The 26,341-nt window shown below is 41.9% G+C and overlaps 1 protein-coding gene across 1 annotated transcript in view; it reads left to right on the top strand.

Moving 5' to 3' along the window:
- Positions 1-26,341, top strand: part of GUCY1A2 (guanylate cyclase 1 soluble subunit alpha 2) — a 241,801-nt gene that overhangs the window by 107,416 nt on the left and 108,044 nt on the right. Inside the window, exon 5 of the mRNA XM_032220051.1 lies at positions 4,040-4,525. Within this exon, the coding sequence (XP_032075942.1) occupies positions 4,040-4,525 (486 nt within the window). The remainder of the gene's footprint in view (positions 1-4,039; positions 4,526-26,341) is intronic.

Genomic DNA, 26,341 nt, shown 5'->3' with positions numbered 1-26,341 from the left:
TCTCTCAGCTTTAGAAAGGAGGCAATGGCAAATGGATAAGGATAATAATGAACGTATGTATACTTGATAGAGGATTGGTGATATAATGTATAACTTTAAGTATATATTATAAAGATATCTTGTTGTTGATAAATAATCTTAATAAGGAAGTAATTAAAATTGGTATATATATGAAGTGACTATTTAGAATACCTTGTTGAAAAATGAAGGAATAACATCTTTGTTTGAATGTATGATGTACAAGGACAATAATGAACATAAGCATACTCGATAGTTGATTGGTGGGATTATATATAATTGAAAATAGTGATATACAAATATAAATGGTTGGTAAAATATTTTCATATCGGGATATGTGATTATATAAAGGTATATTGTTATTAAACAGACAATCAAGAATGTAAGGGAATTAGGTTTATTGGGAAAAATATATTAATTGTAATTATAGCAATAGCAATAGCAGTTAGACTTATATACTGCTTCATAGGGTTTTCAGCCCTCTCTAAGCAGTTTACAGAGTCAGCATATCGTCCCCACAATCTGGGTCCTCGTTTTAACCAACCTCGGAAGGATGGAAGGCTGAGTCAACCTTGAGCCTGTGAGATTTGAACCGCTGAACTGCAGATAACAGTCAGCTGAAGTGGCCTGCAGTACTGCACTCTACCCACTGCGCCATCTTGGCTCTCAATTGAATATACACTGTACAATGAAAGTGAGGTACCTAGTTATATTAGATGAAAAATAGTAAATATAATTGAAAATATGGATGCAAAAACACTTGTAACCAAACGACATGCTGTATGTAATGGATGAGAATTTTTTTAATGTTGTTTTTTATGTTTAAAAATAAAAACAAATTCCAAAAAAAAAAAAAAAAGGAGGCAATGGCAAATCACTTCTTAGAAACCTTGCTAAGAAAACCTCAGGGACTTGTCCAGGCAGTGCCAGAGAATCGAGTACAATTGAATGAAAGGAAAACACCTTGTGCGTCAGTCGGCCTGTCTACAACAGGGGTGTCGATCTCGATTTCATTGAAGGCCACATCAGGGTTGTGTTTGATCTGGGGGGGGGCGTGGCCAGCTTGACATCACTTGTGTCAGGGGCACGTGTGGTGGCCTGAACATTCTGCCTGTGAAAACCGGCTCCCAAGCTCTGTTTTCAGCTGCAACGGCTTCCTGCAATCCTCTGCCAGTGAAAACAGAGCTTGGGAGACCCATCCATGGCCCTCGTGAGATTCGTTTTGGGCTGTGAAGGCCTCCTGCAACCCTCTGGCAGAGAAAATGGAGCTCAGGAGGGCTACATGTGGCCACCCAAGCTCCCTTTTTGCTGGCAAAGGCACCATGGATGGGTCCTTTGCTGTTTCTAGGGCGGATCTAAGACCCCATGGGGCAGATCCGGCCCCCGGGCCTTGAGTTTGACACCCTTGATCTACAATCTATCATCTATCTCAGTGATGGCTAACCTTTTTGTTGAGGCATGCCAAAAGTGGGGGAAGCGGGGGGGATGTCACGCATGCATGCACCCATAATACAATGCGCTTCTCCCTGTGCATGTGTGCAACCTCCCCCCCCTCTGGATATGCACGCAGGCCTCACTGAAGCCTCTGGACTTCTGGGAGGTGCATTGGGCTGTTTTTTTTACCCTCCACAGGCTTCAGGAAAGCCTCCCTGCGTGCTGAAGCTGACAGGGCAATGCCTCGCGTGCCCTCAGAAATGGCTCAACATGCCACCTGTGGCACACATGCCATAGGTTTGCCATCACGGCTCTATCGTATCTATGAGACTGGAATAATTTTGACCAAATGTCCATACCCATTTGTTTTCTTGAATAAGGAACAGAAACCTTTTTTCTTTACATATTACGTATAAAGCCGTATGCTTATAAAAATGAGCCGATCGTTTTAAACCCGCTACTCATAAATTTAATGCCATTCCCTTCTTAGAGGAGGACAAACAGCTAGATAGATTTCAAGGAGGCCTCTTCACTTCCTTTACGGCTGTTATTTGAGGGAAAACAGCAGTAAGTTAGACTTCAAGCATTGGGGTTAATTATCTACACTGTAAATCTTAATCAGCTTCATTAATAACAATCCTTAACTGTTGGTAATGTTCACCCATAAAATGCTGACATTTTTCTAGGAATGATGCAAGAAAAGAAAGGGAAGTAATGGAGGAGCTGCATGTTCCTGGCCAAACGAAGGGGCCAAGTTTGTTCTTGTTTTCATTGTAACATTCTCCTTGGGGAGGACAGAGGTTGAGCTTCCTTGTGACCCTTAGTTTTCTTTTTTACTCAATCAGGACTATGAATTACTCTTAATTAACAGCAAGTCTGGAATTTCCTGACTTGCAGCTTGTAAAAACAAACAAATGATAACAGTTGGCATGTTTCTCTCCTTCTTTTCAAATATATATGCATTTTAGAAAAGTTGTTGTAGAATGACAATCACCATCTCCTTTTAACGACCCCATAATCCCTTGTGGGGTGGAGTCTGGGAAACTGAATGGAGCTGTGTGTTTACTGGCTGGATGCCCTTCCTGTCGTCAATGCAGAGTTTTATTCAGTAGATATATTCTCATTGCGCCCTGAGAAAGAAATATCTGCCTCTACCTAGGATCGAACTCACAGCCTCCTGATTGTGAGGCGAGAACTCCACCTCTAGGCCATTGCACCACTCAGTGTTGCAGAATGATAATATGATAAAAATATGATAATAAAAGAAGACCTATTGATAAGCAAATACGCTGTTATAATCAGCAACCTAGTGTCCAAGGACCTTTTCATCCTACAATGTTAAAACAACCTCCATACTTTTAAGCGGTTTGGTAATTAAAGACATCAGCTTGTAGAGAAAGGGATATCATGCTGCTTAAATATCCTCCAATTTCCCCCCCTTTTTTTTTTTGATAATACCAATTTATTTAAATGTCAATTTTGCTGAGAAAATGCTACTTGGAATGCATTTAAGCTCTGCGTTTTACTTCCCTGCACCTTGTGTACTTTGCAAATGAACATATTTTTTGGTGCTTTGCCTAAATGTCGAACTATTTGTGCATTGTTAGGCAATGACATACAAATAAGTTCCTAAAAGCTTCTCCCAAAAAATAAAGCAATTTTATGAGAAAGGAGAATTTTATATGCATTATAACTTTGGCCATGGATATATCAAATACTACTCATGGACTCTTGCAATGAAGTCTATTTTTATTTTTTTTACTCAGGGCTGTTCAGTCATTATTATTGCAATACAACAAATATGTGCATATTTAAGTCATTTTCTGTTGGTTTTGGCCAAAGAAGCAAAAGAACAATATTCAGAAATAAATATAGTTGGGGGGAAAAAATTAGGAATAGTTTGCCTGGTTCTACTCGTGGCTGAAAAATAACCCCCTTATTTAGTGGAAACTCTGAGCTTTATTTAACTTTCTTTAAATTGCTGTATATCACTTTATTTGACAGCACATATTTTCTCTTAGCAGGCAAGGGCAGAAACTGCCAGATTAAGTGATTTAAACAAAGTGAAGAGTTGCTGAGAAAATTTCTTTTTCCTAGCTCCTGAGCCAAGCCAGACATCAAATAGTTTAGGTCTGGCTTAGGCATGAAACAATGTGTGAAGCGTTCAGGGATCCCACCACTGTATCAAGTAATTGACAAGTTTTGCTTGAGGAAGATGCCTGTTGGCCTTATGTTGTTTTTTTTCTGTTGGCATAGTTAATTTCTTTTCTCCCATGTACACTTTTTGTATATTTATCAGCGTTACATAGCAGGGGGATTTATAAGCCATCCAAAGTCAGTCTGGATTTGGGCAACACCAAAATCAAATCAAAACAAATATGAATGCATTAATGAACAGTCCAAAAAGAATATACAATAAACAAGTTATTTGAACAATCCAATTGATATTTATAGTAATTGAAAAAATGTGTGCAAAGAAAGAATGCACAGAAAATCATTTGCTAAAGCAGACGGATGCTGCTTTGATAGCTTTAAATGTTTGCTCTGAGAGTCTAATTCTCCATTATTAAATGTCTCTTCATTCCAGGTCATGGAAATCAAAGGACAAATGATCCATGTCCCAGAATCAAACTGTATTTTGTTTTTGGGCTCACCATGTGTGGACAAGCTGGACGAACTGATGGGTCGAGGCCTCCACCTTTCAGACATACCAATTCACGATGCTACCCGTGATGTCATCCTTGTCGGGGAGCAGGCTAAAGCCCAGGATGGCTTGAAGAAGAGGATGGACAAGCTTAAAGCAACCTTGGAACGAACGCACCAAGCTCTAGAAGAGGAGAAGAAGAAAACGGTGGATCTTCTTATCTCGATCTTCCCAGAAGAAGTAGCTCAGCAGCTCTGGCAAGGGCAGCAAGTTCAAGCCAGAAAATTTGATGATGTTACCATGCTCTTTTCAGACATTGTTGGCTTCACTGCTGTCTGTGCCCAGTGTACGCCCATGCAAGTGATTAGTATGCTCAATGAGCTGTACACCAGATTTGACCACCAGTGTGGATTCCTAGATATCTATAAGGTAACGTCTTTCACCCTTCAAGTTTTTACAGAAGTATGATATTGCTAACATACCTTTTTTTTCTTACTAGCAGTGTTCTATTTTCTTACTAAAGGTTGATCTAAGTAAATGACAGTTACGTGGTTGTTCTCAGAAGTTTTACTATAGGGAAAAAGTAAGCAATGGGGTGATCCAGTCTAGAAATGTGAATAGTCTAGAAGGTAAGAATCACATAGTTAAAGTAATCCTATTTTTATTGTTGATATAAAATCAACACATTAGAAATGAGCTGAGTTGGAACCATGCTTCTTGAGGTTCACCGACAAATGCACGCTCAACAAAAGCGTGCCGAGAAAACCGCGCCGAGAAAACCGCGAGTTCGAAATCACGCCCAGAGAAGGACGCCGACAAATGCGCACCGACAAAAGCGCACCATCAACAAACAATGCGAAAACAATTAATAACCCTAACCCTTACCCTTACTCTTACCTTAACCCTAATCGCGATTTTGTGGGCGCAGTTTTGTCGGCGCTCTTTTGTGGGTGTGATTTCAAACTCGCGGTTTTCTCGCCGTGGTTTTTTCAGTGCACTTTTGTCGCACGCGCATTTGACGGGTCACAGCTTCTTGATGTACCATATTCAAAATTGGCAGTCTTCTCACTCCCAGATTGAACTGTCACGTTGTATTTTAACAATTTCAGATTTCTCTTATTTCATTCAATTGTCTTTTAGTTCCAAAGCTGAAAAATCTCATTCTATTAGGTGAATCATCTTCTTTTAACAACCCCATAATCCCTTGCCAGGGCCGGGGGATAGAGTCTGGGAAACTAATGGAGCTGAGTGTTTACTGGCTGGATGCCCTTCCTGTCGCCAATGCAGAGTTTTATTTAGTAGATATATTCTCATTGCACCCTGAGAAAGAAATATCTCCCTCTCCCTAGGATCGAACTCACAGCCTCCTGATTGTGAGGCGAGAGCTCCACCTCTAGGCCACCGCACTACTCTATTGTATGAGGTGAATAACTGGTACAAATGTGCCACTTTCAAAAATCAAATTTGAGACCACTGTATATAAAAAGCAAAATCACGTTACAGGTAGTCCTTGACTTACAACCACAAATGAGCCCAAAATATCTGTTGTTAAGCAAGACAGTTAAATGAGTCTAGCTCTATTTTATGATCTTCCTTGGCACAGTTTTTAAGTGAATCACCACAGTGGTTTTTAACTTAGTAACGTGGTTGTTAAATTAATCTGTCTTCCCCATTGACTTTGCTTGTCAGAAGGTCACGAAAACTGATCACATGACCACGGGACACTGCAACCGTCATACATATGAGTCAGTTGCCAAGTGTCTAGATTTTGATCACGTGACCATGGAGATGCTGTAATGGTCATAAATGAAAAAAAAAAATCACAAGTCACTTTTTCAGTGCTGCCGTAACTTTGAACAGTCACTAAACAAATGGTTGTAAGTTGGGGACTACCTTTAATTGATCTAGAGCAGGGGTGTCAAACTCAAGGCCCGGGGCCCAGATTAGGCCTGCAGGGTGCTTAGATCTGGCCCATAGGGCCCCCCTGGAAACAGTGATGGACCAGCCTGCAGTGCCTCTGCCAATGAAAGCAGAGCTCGGAAGGGCTGTGAGTGGCACTCTCAAGCTCCATTTTTGCTGGCAAAGGGTTGCAGGAGGCCACCATAGTTGAAACGGAGTTCGGGAGCCTGTTTTTACTGGCAAAACATTCAGATCACCACAGGCACCCCTGACACGAGTGACATTGAGCTGGCCTCTCCCCTGGCCACTCCTCTCCCAGCCCCCCCCCCCCCCATGGTCAAGCACAACCCTGATGCGGCCCTCATTGAAATTGAGTTTGACACCTCTGATCTAGAGTCTACTTATGTATCTAAATTCTAGAACATTCTGAGAAAAGTCATGTCTGGTATACGGTTTCTTTATAGACAGGAATGCCCAACCTTCTTATTTCTTAGCTGCTTCTCTGGGCTGATTGCTGATTTTATTCAGTTGTATACTCAATACAGGACATTGAATGATTTATTGCTATCAAATGATGGTATTAGATTTTCTCCAAAAACCTATAAGACTTATTGGTTCTGATGTTTTTCTGGTCCATAGTGAAGTTTTGGGTGGGCTTTCTTTGGTTTTGTTGTGGCCGCCAGCAGAGCTGGCAGTAGATTTGGACAATGAGGAGGTTGGGAAGGAACATGGGCCAGTCCTGGGAATCTGGGGGAGGCTGATGAGGGCTCTGTGTCGGAGGCAGAGATGGGGCCAGAGCCGTATGCCAGTTACCAGCTGTCTTCAGAGTCAGACATCAGTGAGGCAGACGAACAGGTGGAGCCTGTTCCCAGTGTGCGCATGCGCAGAGTTGCCAGACAAAGGGAACAGCAAAAGAACAGGGGTCAACTTGAGAGTAAGGCCACAGGCGGAAGATGAATGGCCCCTCCCAGAGGTAATAAAAGAGGAGGGAAAGGGGAGTGGAGTTTGCAGGAGACAATTAGTTTGCTTAATTGGTTTGTGATTCTCCGAGACTCCTTGCCAAGTTTTCCAGATATCGGCCTGGCAGTTCTCCAAGCCAGATAAGGTTTGTGACTGTAAATCCTCCCTTGAAAGACTTTGCTGTATGTGAATGAGCAGAATTCACAGTAAATTAATAAAAGGGTTTTTTGTTAGGACAAGCAGTTTGCTTCATGCTCTTGGGAAGCCTCAGTCAGAACTGGTTTTTCTTTGGGATACAAAGCGACAGGGTAACAGCGAGCAGTGTCTATTTGTGTATTCTGCGTCTATTTGTGTGTTTCTATTATCTTCAAATAAGTTTCTCAAGCTGAGCATTTATGGATATGAGATGAACAGATCTCTTTGATACCTTTAAATTCCAAAGGGTGGATGCTAAGAAAAGTGTTGGAATTTTTCCCCCCAGAATCTATTTTCCTCTTTGGAAGAAACTGCACCAGAAATTCACAGAATCTTTTGATAATACGTTGCCATATGTGGTGAGCAGATCATAATATAATTTAGGAGCAAGTGCGTAAGCATTGCTAATTTTGCAGTTATATCAGCTCAGCTGTCTTAGATATCTAATTCCCAGCGCAAGAAAATTAAATCATTTTCGCCTCAACATTCTTCCTTTCTGAAAAAGAGCATTCTTAAAAATGCCTAGACAAATCAAGAAGATGTTGCCTATCCCCCTGGATGATACAGTCCCCCTTTTGTGTATCGTTTGTTTGGGACCTATGATTTTCTACTCTAAATTATTATCCATTATCCTACCATAAATTCTAGTAAGAGTTACGAAAATGCCTTTAACCAGGCATAATTTTTTTCTAAAAAATGTAATCAAATGGTCTGTTGGAAGCAATGTCCTTCTGGGTTCAGTTCCAAGTGGGGAGAAAGACACTGGAAAGATACTGCTTGGAAAGATGGTTTTAATGGTGGACAGGACTACATGGTTTGAGGTCCTGGGAAAAAGAGGGATCACATGGCTTGAAGATCTTGAAGGGAAAAAAAAGCAGAGATACTGAAAATCCCTGAGTTCTATGCTTTCTCTGGGCTTTTGAATTTGAGCTTGTATTCTGGTTGGTTGTCAAACTCCCATGGGAGCCATGCAGGGGCAACTCTGTAGGTTGTCTTTTGAGTCCCAAGCTTGATTGAGCTGTTGCTGGGTGATGATGTAATGAAAGTGTTTTGGGATTCCTTTTATGGCTCTGCCTGAAGGAGATAGATCTTTGCTACGTAGAATAGACTGGCTCAGGCCTTAATGGCCCATTGACAAGCGTGGTGGGTGGGTTACTGCTTCTTTTTTAGAAAGAAATATACTACCCTTTTAATATTTCCTAAAATATTTCATTTTTCTAGGAAAGGGGTAGGTTTTAACTTCCTACAGGTCAAAGAAGGTAAATCTGGACATATGATAGAATGTAGTCTGGAGTTGCAGAAGGAAGGGGCTCTTTCCCAGAGAGCAAAGAGATAGCACAGTTTTTGGAATTTATGGTAGGCAGGAAGATTGATTTTTCTTTTAAAAAAGGTAAAAGTTTCCCCTGCCTAATTATGTTTGACTCCAGAGGGTGCTACTCATCTCTGTTTCTTAGCTGAGGGAGCCAGCTAAGCTACTTCTGTGATCATGTGACCAGCATGACTACACGGAGGTACACAAACACTGTTACTTTCCCATCGAAATGGTACCTATTTATCTACTTTCCTTTGTATTCTTTGAACTGCAAGGATGGCAGCAGCTAGAGCAATGAACAGAAGTTCAGCCCATCATGTGGTCCCTGGGCTTGAACTTGGGCTATCAGGAAGGCAAAGGCAATTCCTCCCCTCCCACCCTAGAAATTCATAGAGTATATTTAACACAAAGTAAGGATGACACACAGAGTTACTTCTGAATGATTCTTTATTGCTCTTCATCTCTAGATAGAATCTTGTCAGATAAAGCAACAATCTGCAAACTATTAGATCATCACCAGAGGTGGTATTCAGCAGGTTCTGACCAGTTTTGGGGAACCAGTAGGGTAAATTTTGAGTAATTCGGAGAACCGGTAAATACCACCTCTGACTGGCCCCGCCCCATCTACTCTGTTTCCTGAGTCCCAGCTGATCGGGAGGGAATGGGGATTTTGCAGTAACCTTCCCCTGGAGTGGGGAGGGAATGGAGATTTTACAATATCCTTCCCTTGCCATGCCCACCAACCAGGGGTGGGTTTCTTGCCCCGTTCCAACCGGTTCGGTTGGAACGGGGCCGGCGGCATCCTCATGCACGCGCGCGGTGCACGCATGCGTACTAGCATCTGTGCGATGCTCCAGCTGCTCCTGGAGGATCGCGCAGGTGCTGTATGTGTCCTGCGCATGCGTGGAAGCGCAGAACTCGTCAAAACCGGGTAAGGAGGGCGGGTGGGCCCTTCGCCATTCCCGAAAGTTACTTACTTCCGGGTTCGCCGACCAGCCGGTTCGCAGGGACCGCTGCGAACCGGTTGAAACCCACCCCTGCCACCAACCCACGCTCACCAAGCCATGCCACGCCCACCAAGTCACACCCACAGAACCAGTAGTAAAAAAATTGAATCCCACCACTGATCATCATCATTTTAGCCATTGTCTATCCACTGCAGGATGAAGGCCTCTTCCGCATGTTTCCAACCAACTTGGTCTTGAGCTTTCTTTGGCCAATTGGCCACACAATACTTGAAGATGGTGTCAATCCATTTAGTTCTCTTTCATGGATGCTTTTTATCAAGTGGGGTCCATTCTATGACTGCCTTGGTCCACCTGCCATCAATTCTTCTAGATCAGGTGACCAGCTCATTTCCATTACAAATCTTTTACTCTCTTGATGGTATCATATACTTTTGTTTGTTCTCTAATCCACGTACAGGTCTTTCTATCTTCTATCTAAACCATATACATCATTAAAATCTTCTGAGATAATTAGATATACTCTGTGAATTTTTTGGGAGGGGGGCCCTTTGCCCTTTTCCTGTCTACCAGGTATTCCAAGCTCTGCTGTCTCTTTGCCTTCTGGGAATTAGCCCCTCCCTCCTTTTTCTATGGAGATTCTGAGTCATCCAGATCATGGTTGCCCCAAAGGTGCTTTTTTTTCAAAAGGCAACTGGATGTTGTTTTTCCTTGAAGACTTTTCACTTCTCATCCAAGAAGCTTCTTCGGTTCATACTGAAGAACTAAAGTCAGAACTGAAGAAGCTTCTTGGATGAGAAGCAAAACATCTTCAACGAAAAACAAATCCAGTTGCCTTTTGGGGGGGGGGAACACATTTGAGCCGCCCTCCTGTGTTTATGCACTTCATTCTACAACAGGACATCACTTACTGTTCAAAAAAAGTGTAGCAATTCATTTCATTGCTTCTCTCGATGTGAATAATTAAGTACAGCAGTGGCAAGTCAGGATTATCTGTGCTCTTAAAAAGGCAGTGAATCTTTTTCTTTCTGGCATCAAAAGGCCACAAATTGAGCAACTATGCTTAAAAAATCCAAACTCACTCCTTCCTTTCATCTGTGCTCTGTGCAGAAGCTTAATTGCATTCTGTAACATCCATGCTCTATGGTGTTTTGATTTCCCACAGCTGTAATTTGAGTCTCACTAATGCAGATTCTTGCCAGAAATTTCTTGGGGAAAAAAAGAACAAACTTTCATGGTGTAAGACTACTAACAGGGCAGTACCCTCTCTTTAGCATTTTTCTCTGTTTAAGGGATGACTACGTTGACCTTAGTTAGACAAAAGAGTTTGAAATATTCACTTGGACTACGCATTGCTGTCTGTGATCTTGCACATAAAACCATCCCATTCTTCTTCAGATTCCTCATTAGAATATGCTTCGTGTATAAACATTAGAGCAATGAGATCCCTCCCATGGATGTACTTTTCTGATGTTGACAGATTAACAGAGTTGGAAAGGGACCTTGTACTGTAGGTCATCTAGTCCAACCCCCTCCTTAAGCAGGAGACCCTACACCATTTCTGACAAATAGCAGTCCAATCTCTTCTTAAAAGCCTCCAGTGATGAAGCTCCCATTACTTCCAAAGGCAACTTCTGTTCCATTGGTTGATTGCTCTCACTGTGAGAAAGTTCCTCCTTATTTCTAAGTTGAATCTCTCCTTGGTCAGTTTCCATCCATTATTCCTTGTCTGGCCTTTGGGTACCTTGGAAAAGCACTTGACCCCTTCCAGTCTGTGGCAGCCCCTCAAATATTAGAATACTGCTATCATGTCTCTCCTGGTCCTTCTCTTCACTATACTAGCCATGCCCAGTTCCTGTAACTGTTCGTCATATGTTTTAGTCTCCAGTTTCCTAATCATCTTGGTTGCTCTTCTCTGCACTTTTTCTAGAGTCTCAACATCTTGTTGTAGTGTGATGACCAAAACTGGATGCAGCACTCTAGGTGTGGTCTTACTAAGGCTTTACAGAGTGGGATTAGTACCTCACTTGATCTTGATGTATCCCTCTGTTAATGCAATTTAGGATTGCATTGGCTTTTTTGGCTGCCACCCCACTCATATTTAACTGGTTGTCCATTAAGACTCCAAGATCCCTCTCAAAGTTACTGCTATTAAGCCTGGTTTCACCCAGTCTATATGTGTATTTTTGGTTTTTCTTGCCTAAGCGTAAGACTTTACTTTTCTCTATATTGAATTTCATTTTGTTAGATAGGCCCCAGTGTTCAAGTCTGTCAAGATCTATCTGGATCCAGAGCCTAGTCAAATATCTGTGTTCTTGAAGTAAGCTTCAAGAACACAGTTGGAAATGCTGGCGAATGTTAAGAAAATTATTCCTTACTCTGTGTTGCTACCTGAATTTCTGAATGCTGGTCTGAGACTACTTTTCCATTCAAAACTTTTAGTTTTGAGATAGGGTCATCTTAAATCCCCTGAAATTTAAGAATAGGGTTCAAATAAAACCATACTATAGATTTTCAGAATAATATGTGCCCTGATTATCTTGATATCTAAATCAAGATACCTTTTAGTAGTATACAGAATAATAAAGTTGGAAGGGACCTTGGAGGTCTTCTAGTCCAATCCCCTGCTCAAGCAGGAGACCCTATAACATTTCAGACAAGTGGCTGTCTGGTCTTAAAACTTCCAGTGTTGGAGCACCCACAACCTCTGAAGGCAAGGTGTTTCACTGGTTAATTGTTCTAACTGTCAAGACATTTCTCTTTAGTTCTAGGTTGCTTCTCTCTTAGATTAATTTCCATCCATTGCTTATTGCCTTGCCTTCTGGACAAAAGTTTTTTGTTCACTGTTCACTGAAAATGTGGATCGCTTGGGGAAAAAAACCAAAGTGGAATGCATGCATGTATTTGTGCCTAAAAGAGTTTAAAAAGTGAAAGTCTGAAAGCAGACTTAAATAAGTAGACATGTTAAAATTCTGGTTTGTAGGTCTTAAAGTGGTAGCTGGCATGGAATGGCTTGCTTTGAGTTTCCTGCTGTTAAATTACACATTAAAAGCTATCTAAAAATATACTTTTCTGATGCTACTTTCCTATACAAATAATTAGTGTAGTTGCTATAGAGATATTAGATGATCACAAAGGAGACAGCTCATGTGACACTAAAGAGGAGGGGAAATTATGTGACTTAATCTACTTTAAAAACAAAACAAAACGCAACCTCATATTAGCATGCATATATTCATGCAGAGTCTGTATACTTAAAATGCCATCAGCAAAAGATTTTTCAAATTACAACTCTAGTTTCACCAAGCAATTCTGGGACATTTATGCTAATTTGCTCAAGAACAAAGCTGAAATGGCTCCCATTTATTTTAACTAACGTTTTAGAAGTGAGAAAATAGTCAGTCCTTCGGGCAGTTGTTTCCAACACTTTGAAAACCACAGTATTGCATCTTTCTCTGTAATATTTACAATTGTACCCTCAACCACTGAAGGAAAGATTATCTTGTGTGCTGCTTATAAACTGGGTTGATTCATAAATGAAACAAGATAGTTGAAGTAAGAAGCAGTGATGAGGCAAAGGAGATTTGGTGTAGAGAAGATACAAAGCGAAGGAAAGGAGATGATTGAAAAAAAAAGGTGCATATGGCCACATTTAACAAACTTATAACAGAATAACAGAGTTGGAAGGAACTTGGAAGTCTTCTAGTCCAACCCCTTGCTCAAGCAGAAGACCCTATATCATCTGAGACAATTGGCTGTCCAGTCTCTTCTTAAAAGCCTCCAATGATGGAGCATCCACAACTTCTGAAGCCAAACTGTTCCACTGGTTAATTGTTCTCACAGTCAGGAAATTTCTCCTTAGTTCTAAGTTGCATTTCTCCTTGATTAGTTTCCATCCACTGCTTCTTGTCCTGCCTTCATGTGCTTTGGAAGGTGGACCACGTCTTCTTTGTGGTAGCCCCTCAAATAGTGGAACACTGCTATCATGTCACCCCTAGTCTTTCCTTTTTGGAATGAATTTTACCCAGTTAAAACATATGCATTATTACTAAAACAAGTTCAAAACCTCACTCAGTTATGAAATCTGAAACCAGTCATTTCCTTTGAGTCCTGTGAAAAAATCAGGTGGAACAACAGCTGATGACCTCTTTCTATTGGTCCAGGATAGAAAGTGTCCTCACATACTGCATTACAGTATAGTACGCTGGTTTAACTGCAGCGGACCAGGAGGCACTACAGAGAGGTGATCAATTCGGCACAAGAAATCATTGGTTGCACTCTGACACCACTGGATGACATCGCCAGATCTCGCTGCTTTAGCAGAGTAAGAAAGATACTTAAGAGCTGATTCACACCCTGGTCAGTGTCTCTTTGCACTTCTACCATTGGGCAGAAGACATTGAAGGATAGCCAGCCAAACAAATAGGTTTAAAAATAGTTTCTATCCTTGGGCTGTCAGACTCTTAAACACAACCACAGTCACTCCACAACCACAAACGTATGACTAGTTTTTCTTTTTCTTTCTCTCCCCCCCCCCCCCCCACAATTCTTTGCATAGGGATTATTCTTTATACTACTCACGTTGCTTGTATTTGTTATCATGGATTGCACCAGTGAGGCTAAAACCAAGTTTGTGGTATTCATGATGTACAATGATAATAAAGGCTATAGTAAATCCAGCACAAAACCCAAATGATTTTGTTAACTGCTCCTTCAGCAGACCACAGAATTATTTTGACAGTATATCATTTATAGCAGAGGTAATCAGCAGGTTCTGACCAGTTCTGGAGAACTGGTTAGGGAAATTTTGAGTAGTTTGGAGAACCAGGAAATACCACCGCTGACTGCCTCCCCCCCCCCCCACCATCTATTCACTGCCTCCTGAGTCCCAGCTGATAGGGAGGAAATGGAGATTTTGCAGTGACCTTCCGCTGCCAAGCACACCAAGCCACGGCCACCAAACCGGTAGTAAAATAAAATTGTATCCCACTACTGATTTATAGCAGAGGTCCCCAACTTGTGTGCTGCAGCCACTACATGGCCATGGTCTATTTACAACTGGGCTGTGTGAGTGGCAGGCCAGTGCACTTGCAGCTACACTTGTGCTTGTGGCCAGCATGAGTGCTTGTAGGCCCACTCGTATGAATAAGAGGCGGTGGCACTCGCAACCCCACTCATTCTCACAGCTGGCACCAGCGTTTGCAGCTCTACTCATTTGTGTGAACCCACCGCTCACACAAATGAAGTCATGGGCGCGTGCATAAGTGGTGGAATACAATTTTTTTACTACGGTTCTGTGGGCATGGCTTGTTGGGCATGGCATGGATTGGTGGGTGTGGCTTAGTGGGCATGGCTTGGTGGGTGTGGCTTAGTGAGCATGGCTTGGTGGACATGGCAGGGTAAGCATACTGTAAAATCTCCATTCCCAACCCTCTCCAGGGGAAAGTTACTGTAAAATCCCCATTCCCTCCTGATCAGCTGGGACTTGGGAGGCAGAGAATAGATGGGGGCGGAGCCAGTCAGAGGTGGTATTTACTGGTTCTCCGAACTACTCAAAATTTCCGCTGTTAGATAGGGTAAAGGAAAGGCACACTCAGGCTTAGGCAACAACAGCTCTTTATTGTAACAGAAAAACTATGTACAATCCAGCGAAGGTTCAGTCTGACAGCAGCCCTTTTATAGAGAGCTGTCAGACCCTTCGACCAATGAGATTGAACCTCTGTTCCCGCCAGAACAGAGGACCTTGGTAGAAACCATTATGACAGTTGCTAATATCTAACATCCACTACCGGTTCTTCAGAACTGGTCAGAACCTGCTAAATACAACCTCTGGCGTGCACATGTGCCTGCCCCTCATACAGAACCATCCCCTCTTTCTCTCTTCCTCTCGCAATCAGGCCACCAACCTAGAAAGGTTGGGAAATGCTGCTTTATAGGAAGAGCAGCCCAAGAGAAAGGGAAGCGTGGAAGCCTTGTTAGTAGACAGCTTTCATAGTACTTTATATTACTGTATTTTATTTTCAGGCTGTGATTTCAACAATTGGTGTGACTAGCAGAAATGTAACTGAGGCGACAGCCATGAAACTGCAATAATAAAACAAGCTTTATTTGTTGACAGTTTGCTTATCAGAGTAACACCAGTATAATTTGCTATGGAGAACAATGGGGAACGTTTACCCTACCCTGTGTGATGTTTTTAACTTGTGTGATGTTTTAAAAGAACACAAGCTATTAACAGTGATCTTCATTCAGAATACTTTATGAAACATACTTGTATACGCTGTGGGAAGTTTCCACCGAAAATTAATATTTCCCAAATCATATCTGGGCATTTTATTTTCTATGATGTACGCTTTATTTGTATTCTGCTGAAATCCCTATAGCCATGACAATATATATAAAAAAGAAATATAGAGTCCTCGACTTAGCGACTATTCAAAGTTCTCAGGCAGCTTCCTGGCGGTGCTTATAATCCATTTTTGAAATTCCAATGCCCACCCCCTCCCACCCCCCATGATCCTGTGACTGTATGTAAGTTGCTTGGTAACCAGCTTGAAATTTTGACCACTGGTAGCATCCCATGGTCATGTTTCAGTTTTGTGGAAAACCAGCATTTACTTTTCTGTTTTGTCAAAACCAATCCTCAGTGAAGAATAGGTTTGCTTAACGACCATGGTGCTTGCTTAACAGCCACCACAAAAAAAGTTTGTAAAATCAGTTTTACCCGATGTACAATTGTCCTGTCCATAAATGTTTCCAGCATTTTTCAGAATGCCACGAGAGAGTGGGCATAATGTCGGGGCACCGCTATATGTGGCGAAATTTCCACGGGCAATTTCCAGTTTTGGTTGGTCATCGGGCCACTCCCATTTGTTTCTTGCTCCCAGATCACAGCCGTTTAGAACAATCACACATGCCACTCAAAGCAGCTAGCAGGGATATTTGAATGTTTATTATGAAAGATCAGCAACAGTGGTGGGATCCTATCGGTTTAACAACCGGTTTGGTGATTGCGCGCGGGCACACTTTTGAGGAAAAGTCCCCTCCGCATTACTGCTGGGGAGGAAAACGGCAATCTGCTCTGGTGTGTGACTCAGCTGAGAAGATATAGGTGAGTTAAGCACAGGGGCGGGAGGGCCCACTTCATCGTCGGAGCAAACCAGTTCACTCCCAGCCAGTGGTGGGTTCTGGATCTCGGTCCAACCGGTACAGTTGGAATAGGCCTGGCGATGTCCAAATGGACACTTGCAGTGCGTGCATGTGTCTTACTGCCTCCGTGAGCCTCCATGATGCTCCAGCTGCTCAGTGGAGCATTGCCCAGGCAGCGTGTGTCTTACTGCCTCCGTGAGCCTCCATGATGCTCCAGCTGCTCAGTGGAGCATTGCCCAGGCATTGTACGGACCATGCGCATGCGCAGAAGTGTGGAAGCCTTAAAAGACAGGAAAGGAGATTGGATGGGCGGGTGGGCCCTCTGGAGCATCATACCAGAGCAGTATCCGGTGCTCCGGGCAGGCTCTGATATGCCTGTACCGGGGAGTAGCAATAGCAATAGCAATAGCAGTAGACTTATATACCGCTTCATAGGGCTTTCAGCCCTCTCTAAGCGGTTTACAGAGAGTCAGCATATTGCCCCCAACAATCTGGGTCCTCATTTTACCCACCTCGGAAGGATGGAAGGCTGAGTCAACCCTGAGCCGGTGAGATTTGAACCGCTGAACTGCTGATCTAGCAGTAGCCTGCAGTGCTGCATTTAACCACTGCGCCACCTCGGCTCTTCCACCTGCAACCCACCACTGCTCCCAGCTGATAGTCAGAGCTACCGATTAGCCTGAACCGGTCCAAACCAGTAGAGTCGCACCCCTGATCAACAGTCATCAAAAACAGTTAAGAGGCAAAATGGTGCAAAGATAGAGTGTAGGAGAGGCATGAACTGCAGGGAAAGATGAACACCCTTTGAATAGTGTAGGAGTAGGAATGAATTTCCAGAGGGAAAATTGCAGACTACAGGAACCAGGAGCAATACTCAGGTGACCCTGAGGACACCAACTGTCTGAGAGGAATATAAATCCTTCCATTCCCCACTATTCTGTCAGCGCTGAAGAAGCTTCTTGGATGAGAAGCGAAACATCTTCAAAAGGAAAAACAAGAAAGTTCATTTGCCTCCTGAAAAACATACAAAAGATGCAAATATGTTATGTAGAAACAGGAGACTGAGATTTCTAGTCCTGTCTTAGGCACATAGCCAACTGGATGATCTTAGGCCAGTCAACTCTGCCAGTCCTAGGAAGGAAACAATGGCAGACTTTATTCCTTTGTCTTCTGAAGTCCAGCAATAGCTTGTGCAGCCTCACAGCTGCCTTGTTCTGCAGTGCAGTGTTCCACCACCATAGAGGGCAACGGCTACTGTGCTTTGTTTCATGCTGTACCAGGCAATGAGTTACTCCCTCTGTCAAAATAAATATATGGCCTGTAAATTGACCTCCTATCAGATTTATCTTCACCTCAGGCCAAATCTGTACATCCAGTAAGTTTTGGATCATTAGTTACAGAGTATTTTAAATAAAAGGCATGGCTCTTTTTAAGCATGTACATAGCGGTTGGGTGTCTGATATTTCTGGGTTAGCTAACAGACACTTATATTCACTAGTCTGCCTTTACTGGCTGTGTCAGGTCTACTCACAGTTAACCTGTAATAATTACTTTTCTAGACTGCAATTTGGGAAAAGACTTGTTACTTATTGGGTTTGATTGAATAAGTAAGGTAAAGGTAAAGTTTCTCCTCACACACAAGTGCTAGACATTCCCAACTCCAGAGAGCGGTGCTCATCTCCGTTTCAAAGTCGAAGAGCCAGCACTGTCCGAAGACGTTCTCCGTGGCCATGTGGCCGGCGTGACTTAAACGGCGAAGGCGCACAGAACGCTGTTACCTTCCTACCAAAGGTGGTTCCTATTTTTCTACTTGCATTTTTACATGCTTTCGAACTGCTAGGTTGGCAGAAGCTGGGACAAGTAATGGGAGCTCATTCCGCTATGTGGCACTAGAGATTCAAACTGTTGAACTGCTGATCTTTCCTTTCTGATCGACAAGCTCAGCGTCTTAGCCACTGAGCCATCGTGTTCCTTGATTGAACAAGTACTTTCCATTTTGCTTTTAAAAAAAAAAATCAGTTCTGAGATAGTGACTAATATCCCGAAGAAGTTTTACTTTCTGTTCCTTATTTGGATTATCCATTATATTCAAGCTGGTCCTCTTCACATATAGTTAGATCTTGACATAGCAAAAGATGTACATCAGAGATGGCCAACTGTGTCGATTTTACGATGTATGGACCCAGAATTCCTGAGCCAGCCATTCTGGCTGTAATTAACTATGAAATTATTATTAATGAATAATTAACTATTAATTAATTAAGCAATCAACTACTATTACATATATTATATGTTGCTTTCCTTTGTCAGTTTCCTTGGTTCAAGCAAGTATTGTTAATAAAAATAAATATTGCATCTCATATTTTCTTCAATAAAACAAGCAAGCACTTCATTCCGTATATTTAATTTCTAGTTTTTAAATCTCAAAGTGGAGTCTTTTGTTCTTGCTTGATAGCCCAGAATTATTCCTAATTGGGTTCTGCAATTTAATTTATTCCCCCTTTTTTTTGCTTTAAAGCCACATACACACGTTTTGTACTCACATACCTTTAATTGTGACAGATTGAGTTTGCTCCCCTTCCTCAACTCATAGGAGATTTTATCTGCATATTTTGTAGGCAAACAATTTTGAGAGGTAAGTATCTTAAGTGCTTCTCCCCAGAGATCGACTGACAACCTCTATCAAACCAAAGGCATCTTTTCATATTTAGCAGGTTTTGTTATTTTTTTTTCCTTTCTGCAACCCCATGTTGCTCAAAGCTGTAGCTTAACATTTTTTCATGTTTTACTCTTTTGTTCTTCAAATAGTTTTCAAATTCCTGGTTGTAATGTTCTCCCTGTTATCATACTTTAATCTCTTTATTTTTATTTTGAACTTGTTTTCAGTGTCAGCATAGAACACATTGATATGTCTTTGAATATCAGTAGCTCGGGTTGGTAGTTATGTTGTTGGTTTGAGCTCCGAGCTTGGCGATTTGGTTGCAAACGTTTCATCCCCATTTGACGTTTTCAGTGCACTTTGGATTGGGTTGCTCTGGAGGAGCACTGCCTTTAAATACCTTTCTAAGACTTGGTCTTGGGACTAGGGGAGACATGATAGCAGTGTTCCAATATCTCAGGGGTTGCCACAAAGAAGAGGGAGTCAAACTATTCTCCAAGGCACCAGAGGGTAGAACAAGAAGCAATGGGTAGAGACTGATCAAGGAGAGAAACAACATAGAACTGAGGAGAAATTTCCTGACAGTTAGAGCAATTAATCAGTGGAACAGCTTGCCTCCAGAAGTTGTGAATGCCCCAACACTGGAAGTCTTTAAGAAGATGTTGGATAGCCATTTGTCTGAAACGGTTTAGGGTTTCTGCCTAGGCAAGGGGTTGGACTAGAAGACCTCCAAGGTCCCTTCCAACTCTGCTATTGTATTGTATTGGTCTGATTTTGAGTTGTGTGATTGGCTGGCTGTGGTTGCTGAGTTATAATCCTTGGTTTTTAGTACCATCTGTATGATGGCTATCAACGAGACTGCATGAACATTTCCTGGCCATCAAGAGACATGACCCTCTATCCCTCATGTCCAGCCACAAATACACAAAATGACATAAATTTGATCTAATTGGGACTACAGTTGTTACCCAGGTGAAGTCAAGGAGAGAAAGGGAATTCCTGGAAGCCTGGTTTTCATCCAATAAATCAATAAACAGGCACATTGACATCGACCCAAATTAGAAAACCATTCAGAACGAAAGAACACCAATCACGATCCTGAAAGCAGCTTTTAAAGACCAACAAACCACCACGCTGCAAACCCAAATTATAATTCGACAGACCACCAGACATCAGACCATGTCACAGGCAGACAATCAAATCCACCCGAAACCAGACCATGACATCATCAGAAGACATCGGAACAACAACACCAGCACATCACATAGATGGTACTTAAACCAAGGACTATGACTCAGCAACTACAGTCAGCCAATCAAACAACCCGAAATCAGACCAGGATTAAGAAAGGTATTTAAAGGCCAATGCTCCCCCAGACAAGCACAATCCAAAGCCCACTGAAGATCTCTCCTTGAATGGGAATGAAACATTTGCAACCAAATCGCCAGGCTCAGAGCTGAAACCAATAATGTAGAACACTTTGAATTTCTGAAAACACTTCACTTGTATTGCGTATGAGATAGGTAAAGGTGATCTTTGACTTATGTCCACAATTGAGCCCCGAATTTCCACTGTGAAGCGAGGCAATTGTTAAGTGAGTTCTGCCTGGCTTTGCCACAGTTGTTAAGCAAATCACTGCAGTTGTTAGATAAATCTGACTTCTCCCATTACCTTTGCTTGTCAGAAGCCAACTTGGAAGGCTACAAGTAGTGATCATGTGACCCCAGGCCAGTGCAACTCTCATAGATACATGTAAGTTGCCAAGCGCCTGGATTTTGATCATGTGACCATCAAGATGCTTCAATGGCCATAAGTGTTGAAAACAGTCCTAAGTTACTTTTTTCAGTGCTGTTGTGACTTCAAACAGTCATTAAAGGAATAGTTGTAAATTGAGAACTGCCTGTACATGTATATTTCATAGGAATGAAATATGCAATGTACAGATATGTATATTTTAATGTTGCAACGTAGCTTTTATCACCCTTCATATTTATTGGGATTTGATCCCAAATGTCTGAAAATGGAAGTTCCATCAACCAGCTGCTTGTTTGAATTTCCCCTTGGGAAAACTATTTCTTTTACTTTACTTAGTTAGCAACCCCTTTGTTTCTTGCAAAGACAAACATTCATGCCAGTTGGTAAGTCCTCATCCTTTATTTTCTTTTAGGGTGACCAAAATTTCACAGTATTATTTTTATACATGCATCCCGTTAATCTGTTTGCTTTAGGCTGAATAAATTTCAGCAAATTAGTTTCATTGTGCTTTCCTTTTAAAACTACTGATTGGTTCTTTCTAACAGTGAAAAATTGATGCTTGAGCACAATGTCACAGTCACATTGCGTAAGATAACATATGTAAAGAACATACCAGTCTGCTTCTTGGAATATCATATTCCTGATTTCTTTAGAATTTATCAGACATTTCGGTTATAGAAGTTATAAAATATTACCAGTTTAAAACATTGGTGCATATATTCTTCTCCAGGAAAGTGGGCACAACAATGGATAATTAGTAAGAAGATCAAGAAAGCTTTATCTCCATGTACTTAGAGATAAACTTGGTGCTAAATTATAGATAGCCAGTTGTCAGGATTCTGTACCAAATTTCCTTTTCTGCGAAATGCAAATAGATACATACATACATACCAGGGGTGGGTTTCTCGCCCTGTTCCAACCGGTTCGTACTAGCGTCTGTGCGATGCTCCAGCTGCTCCTGGAGGATCGTGCAGGCGCTGTATGCGTCCTGCGCATGCGTGGAAGCGCAGAACTCGTCAAAACTGGGTAAGGAGCGTGGGCGGGCGGATGCGCCCTTCGCCGTTCCCGGAAGTTACTTACTTCCGGGTTCGCCGACCAACCGGTTCGCAGGGACCGCTGTGAACCGGTTGAAACCCACCCCTGATACATACATACCTTTGGTGTTTAGTCATGCCAGCCACATGATCACAGATACATCTTTGGACAGCAAGTTGGGAACGACTAGCACATATGTGCGAGGGGAACCTTTACACACACACACACACACACACGTGTGTGTGTAAAGGTTCCCCTCGCACATATGTGCTAGTCGTTCCCAACTCGCTGTCCAAAGATGTATCCGTGATCATGTGGCTGGCATGACTAAACACCAAAGGTGCAGAGAACGCTGTTACCTTCCCACCAAAGTTCCTATTTTTATTCTTGTATTTTTACATGCTTTCAAACTGCTAGGTTGCAGAAGCTGGGACAAGTAACAGGAGCTCACTCCTTTATGCAGCGCTAGGGATTTCAACTGCCAAACTGCTGACCTTTCTGATTGACAAGCATAGCCTCTTAGCCACTGAGGAGCTACCATGTTTTATTATATACATACATACATACATACATACATACATACATACATACATACATACATATTCTTAAAGTGTTCAGTTTTGGAGATTAATTTGGTTCCTTCAAAATTAATTTCATGTCCTATAGCTTTAAGGTGCTGGAAAAGAGAGGAAGTTTTTTTCTTTTTTTCTTACTGCATTCTTGTGTTCTGTGATGTGTGCATTTATTCTCCTGTTCGTTTGTCCTATGTATGTTGCAGGGCAGATTTTGCATGGTATTTCGTAGACTCCTTGGTTTTCTAGCTAGATAAGATCCACCCTGAGGAAAAATTGTAGTTCTTTTAAAACTTATACTGGATTGCAGTCCAACAAAATAACTTTAGATGCATCTATTCATACTATTACCAATACTATTAATAATATTCAGTGAGACTGAATCCTTTAAAAGTGAACAAGTGGACCTTGACTTATGGCAGGTTGCTTAGTGACAATCCAAAGTTATGACAGACCATGAAAAAGGCTACTTATAGCCTGGATTTGAGGTTCCAACAATCGTCCCTCTCCTCATGGCCCCATAAGTGCATTTTGGGTAGTTGGCAACTGTCCCATATTTATAGCCATTGGCAGAGTCCCATGGTCATGTTGCTGAGATTTTGTACTTTTTTGTCGGAAACTGGTTTTTACGTCGGGTTTCTGGCAAAATGCAAAAATAGCAAACAGTGGGTCCCCTTAACACCCATATGCTTGCTCAACAACCACCTCAGAAAAGACTGTAAAATTGGGTGTGTAAATGTGGTGACCCACTTAATCGCTATCGTGACTCATGACCAAAATTGCGACCTCCATTTTGTTTGCAAGTTAAGGACGACCTGTGAAACATTAGGTCTTAAGAATATCTGTTGCATGTGGGTCTGCCCATGTATATTAATGTTGAACATTATTGATTTGCTTCTGTCTAAAGATTCTTTCCATTTTTTCTGTGCACTTAAAAAACAACAACGCTCATTCCTTCTTTATATGACTTTGGACAACCAATGGAGTAAAATACTATTTTCCCTGGACACAAAAACCCTCCCTAAAAATAAAAAAGGGCAAAATGTCCTTTAGTATCAGTTAGAGAGGCTACATGGTGAGAATTGATTGCTCCTTTCCATTCCCTTGAAAGTAGCTGTCTCTGGTTCAGCACATTGTTCCTGTCAGACTTTCCCTTCATCCCTAGTTCTCAGAGGATTCCTGCTTTGACTACTAAGTAGTGTGAAGTTAGAAAGAGAGCTTTCCTTGTTTGCCAGGTGGGCTATCATTACATCCGAGCTGTGTGTATGTGTTGTTGTTATGGTTGTTGGGATTTTTTAATGACCGTAAGCCTGATAACACCAATTACTTCATAATTAGACTCTCAGGGAGGAGAAGCAAGCTTTAGAAGAGCGCACTTTAAACAGATGGTGGGATTACCACTTGGAGTATCTTTGCCCTTTCCTTCCCTCTTTCTCAGCTCATCACGGGCTCATTTTCAAAGGCAAACTGCTGTGCAGTTGCAGCAGCTTTATTTATTTATTAACTAATCAAATTTACATAGCTGCCAATTTCACAAGAAGTATTTATTGTGGCCCGCCAGTGGAGATAGCAGCAGATTTGGACAGTGAGGAAGTTGGGGAGGAACGTGGGCCAGTCCTGGAGTCTGGAGAAGGCTCTGACGAGGGCTCTGTGACAAAGGCAGAGAGGGGGCCAGAGCCGTATGCCAGTTATCAGCTGCCTTCAGAGTCAGACATCAGTGAGGCAGACAAACAGCTGCAACCTGTTCCCAGTGTGCGCATGTGCAGAGTTACCGGATGAAGGAACAGCTAAAGAACAGGGGTTGACTTGGGAGTAAGGCCTAGATGGATGTCCCTTCCCAGAGTAAATAAAAGAGGAGCGAAAGGGGAGTGGAGTTTGCAGAAGACAATTAGTTCGCTTTATTGGTTCGTGATTCTCTGAGACTCCTTGCCACGTTTTGCAGATATCAGCCTGTCAGCTCTCCAAGCCAGATAAGGTCTGTGACTGTAAATCCTCCCTTGAAAGACTTTGCTGGATGTGAATCAGTAGAATTCACAATAAATTAATAAAAGAGTTTTTTGTCAAGACAAGGAGTTTGCTTCATGCTCTTGGGAAGCTTAGGTCAGAACAGTAATACCTCTCAGAAGGAGATTGAGGTGTATGCAGAGGAGAAGAGGGCAAAAAAAGGAAGGGAGAGGAACAATTTTTTTTAAAGAAATATTTGTTTTTTAAAAAGAAACCTGTTTGAAACTGTTTGAAGATGTTCTTCATTTATTTGTTTGCAACAATTACTTGATAACAAACCGTCCTAGTCAAAATTTCTTCACTTGTATAGAATGAAAGAGAGGAACTTTCTGTTGACTTCTAGCTTCCATTGGGGATGGTTTGCTTGTGTCTTTGATTAGGAAAAAAGATTAAATCTGGGTTTCTCATTTATTTATTTGTTTATTTATTTTTTCCAATTTCTAAAGCACCAATCTCACTCCGCGACTCCGGTTGGCTTGCAATTCAATTGGTTTGAACCCCACCCTGTCACTTTCAGAAGCTACAGGTTAATCTCTCCCTCTCCCCCTCCCCCCTCCCTCCCTCCCACCCTTCTCTCTCTCTCTCTCTCTCTCACACACACACACACACAAAAGCTGATAATCCTGCATTGCTCCTCTATTTATTTATAGTGGGAAATGTCCGGGCCAAACATAATTTCTAATGTTGGATTTTCTCCCTTACCAGAGGGAGCCCCCTTGTGGAGTACTGTGAAGCCATTACCATGGCAACTCCACTGCGCTGTATAGTAGAAGCCATTTTATGGTACAACAGGCTGTATTTTAACTGAACACACACCCTGAGGGGTGTTAGGGGTGTCTTACCCCCACTTACTCCAGAGAGTAAGTCATCTGTGTACTATGTTTGGTTGAAATTGCTTGAGGCATTCCAGAGTTACACACACACACACACACACACACACACAGCCATTTTATTTATTTATTATAAAATAGTTTGTCTGTCCATTTTCATCATCATAATGGCCTGGGGAAAAATAAGGCTTGAGCTACATCATCCATAGAAATATGATCTTTGGAGAGGAATCACATATTTTTTAAGTGATTGAATCTGCATAGATTTGCATACCATCAAAGAAACGTCTGTAGGAATTCAATTTTAAGAAAATTCTCACATGACCCAGCGCACTCTAGCTGATTTATCAAAAGTGTTTCCCAGACTATTTTATAGATTAATTTTAAAAGAAAGATAATAACAGTCCCTAGGTTTACATTATAAAAGACATACTGTAGCATAGATGAGAAAAGGCAAGGAAAGAAGATCAAGGAAAGGCATTAATTCTTAGTGCTGTAAATATTCCAAGAATTTATAAATCTTAATTTCAGATTTGCTTTAGAAATGTTTACAGACACTGGATGAAACATGGTGGCTGAGAAACAGGCACATTCTATGCGACTGTTCATTAGGAATGGGTTGAAAATAAAACTGCTTACCTTGGAATGTTCCATACCTGAAATATTGCATACAGCTCTACTTTCCAAGGTATACGTGACAAAAGAGGAATCCTTCCTGTTCCACACATAAAATAAGTAATAATTGGAAATTGCAACAGCTCCTTCTTACGGGAATTGTTTCTTCTAGTCATATCTAAGGTAGGCATTTACTCCTGTTGTGGCCAGCCAGCGAAGCTGGCAGCAGATTCGGACAATGAGGAGGTTGGGAAGGAACATGGGCCAGTCCTGGAGTCTGGGGAAGGTTCTGATG

The sequence above is a fragment of the Thamnophis elegans genome, chromosome 6 (genome assembly GCF_009769535.1).
Source record: "Thamnophis elegans isolate rThaEle1 chromosome 6, rThaEle1.pri, whole genome shotgun sequence".
Lineage (NCBI taxonomy): Eukaryota > Metazoa > Chordata > Lepidosauria > Squamata > Colubridae > Thamnophis > Thamnophis elegans.
Note: the sequence above shows the minus strand (reverse complement) of the source record. Positions and strands in the feature narration are given on the sequence as shown.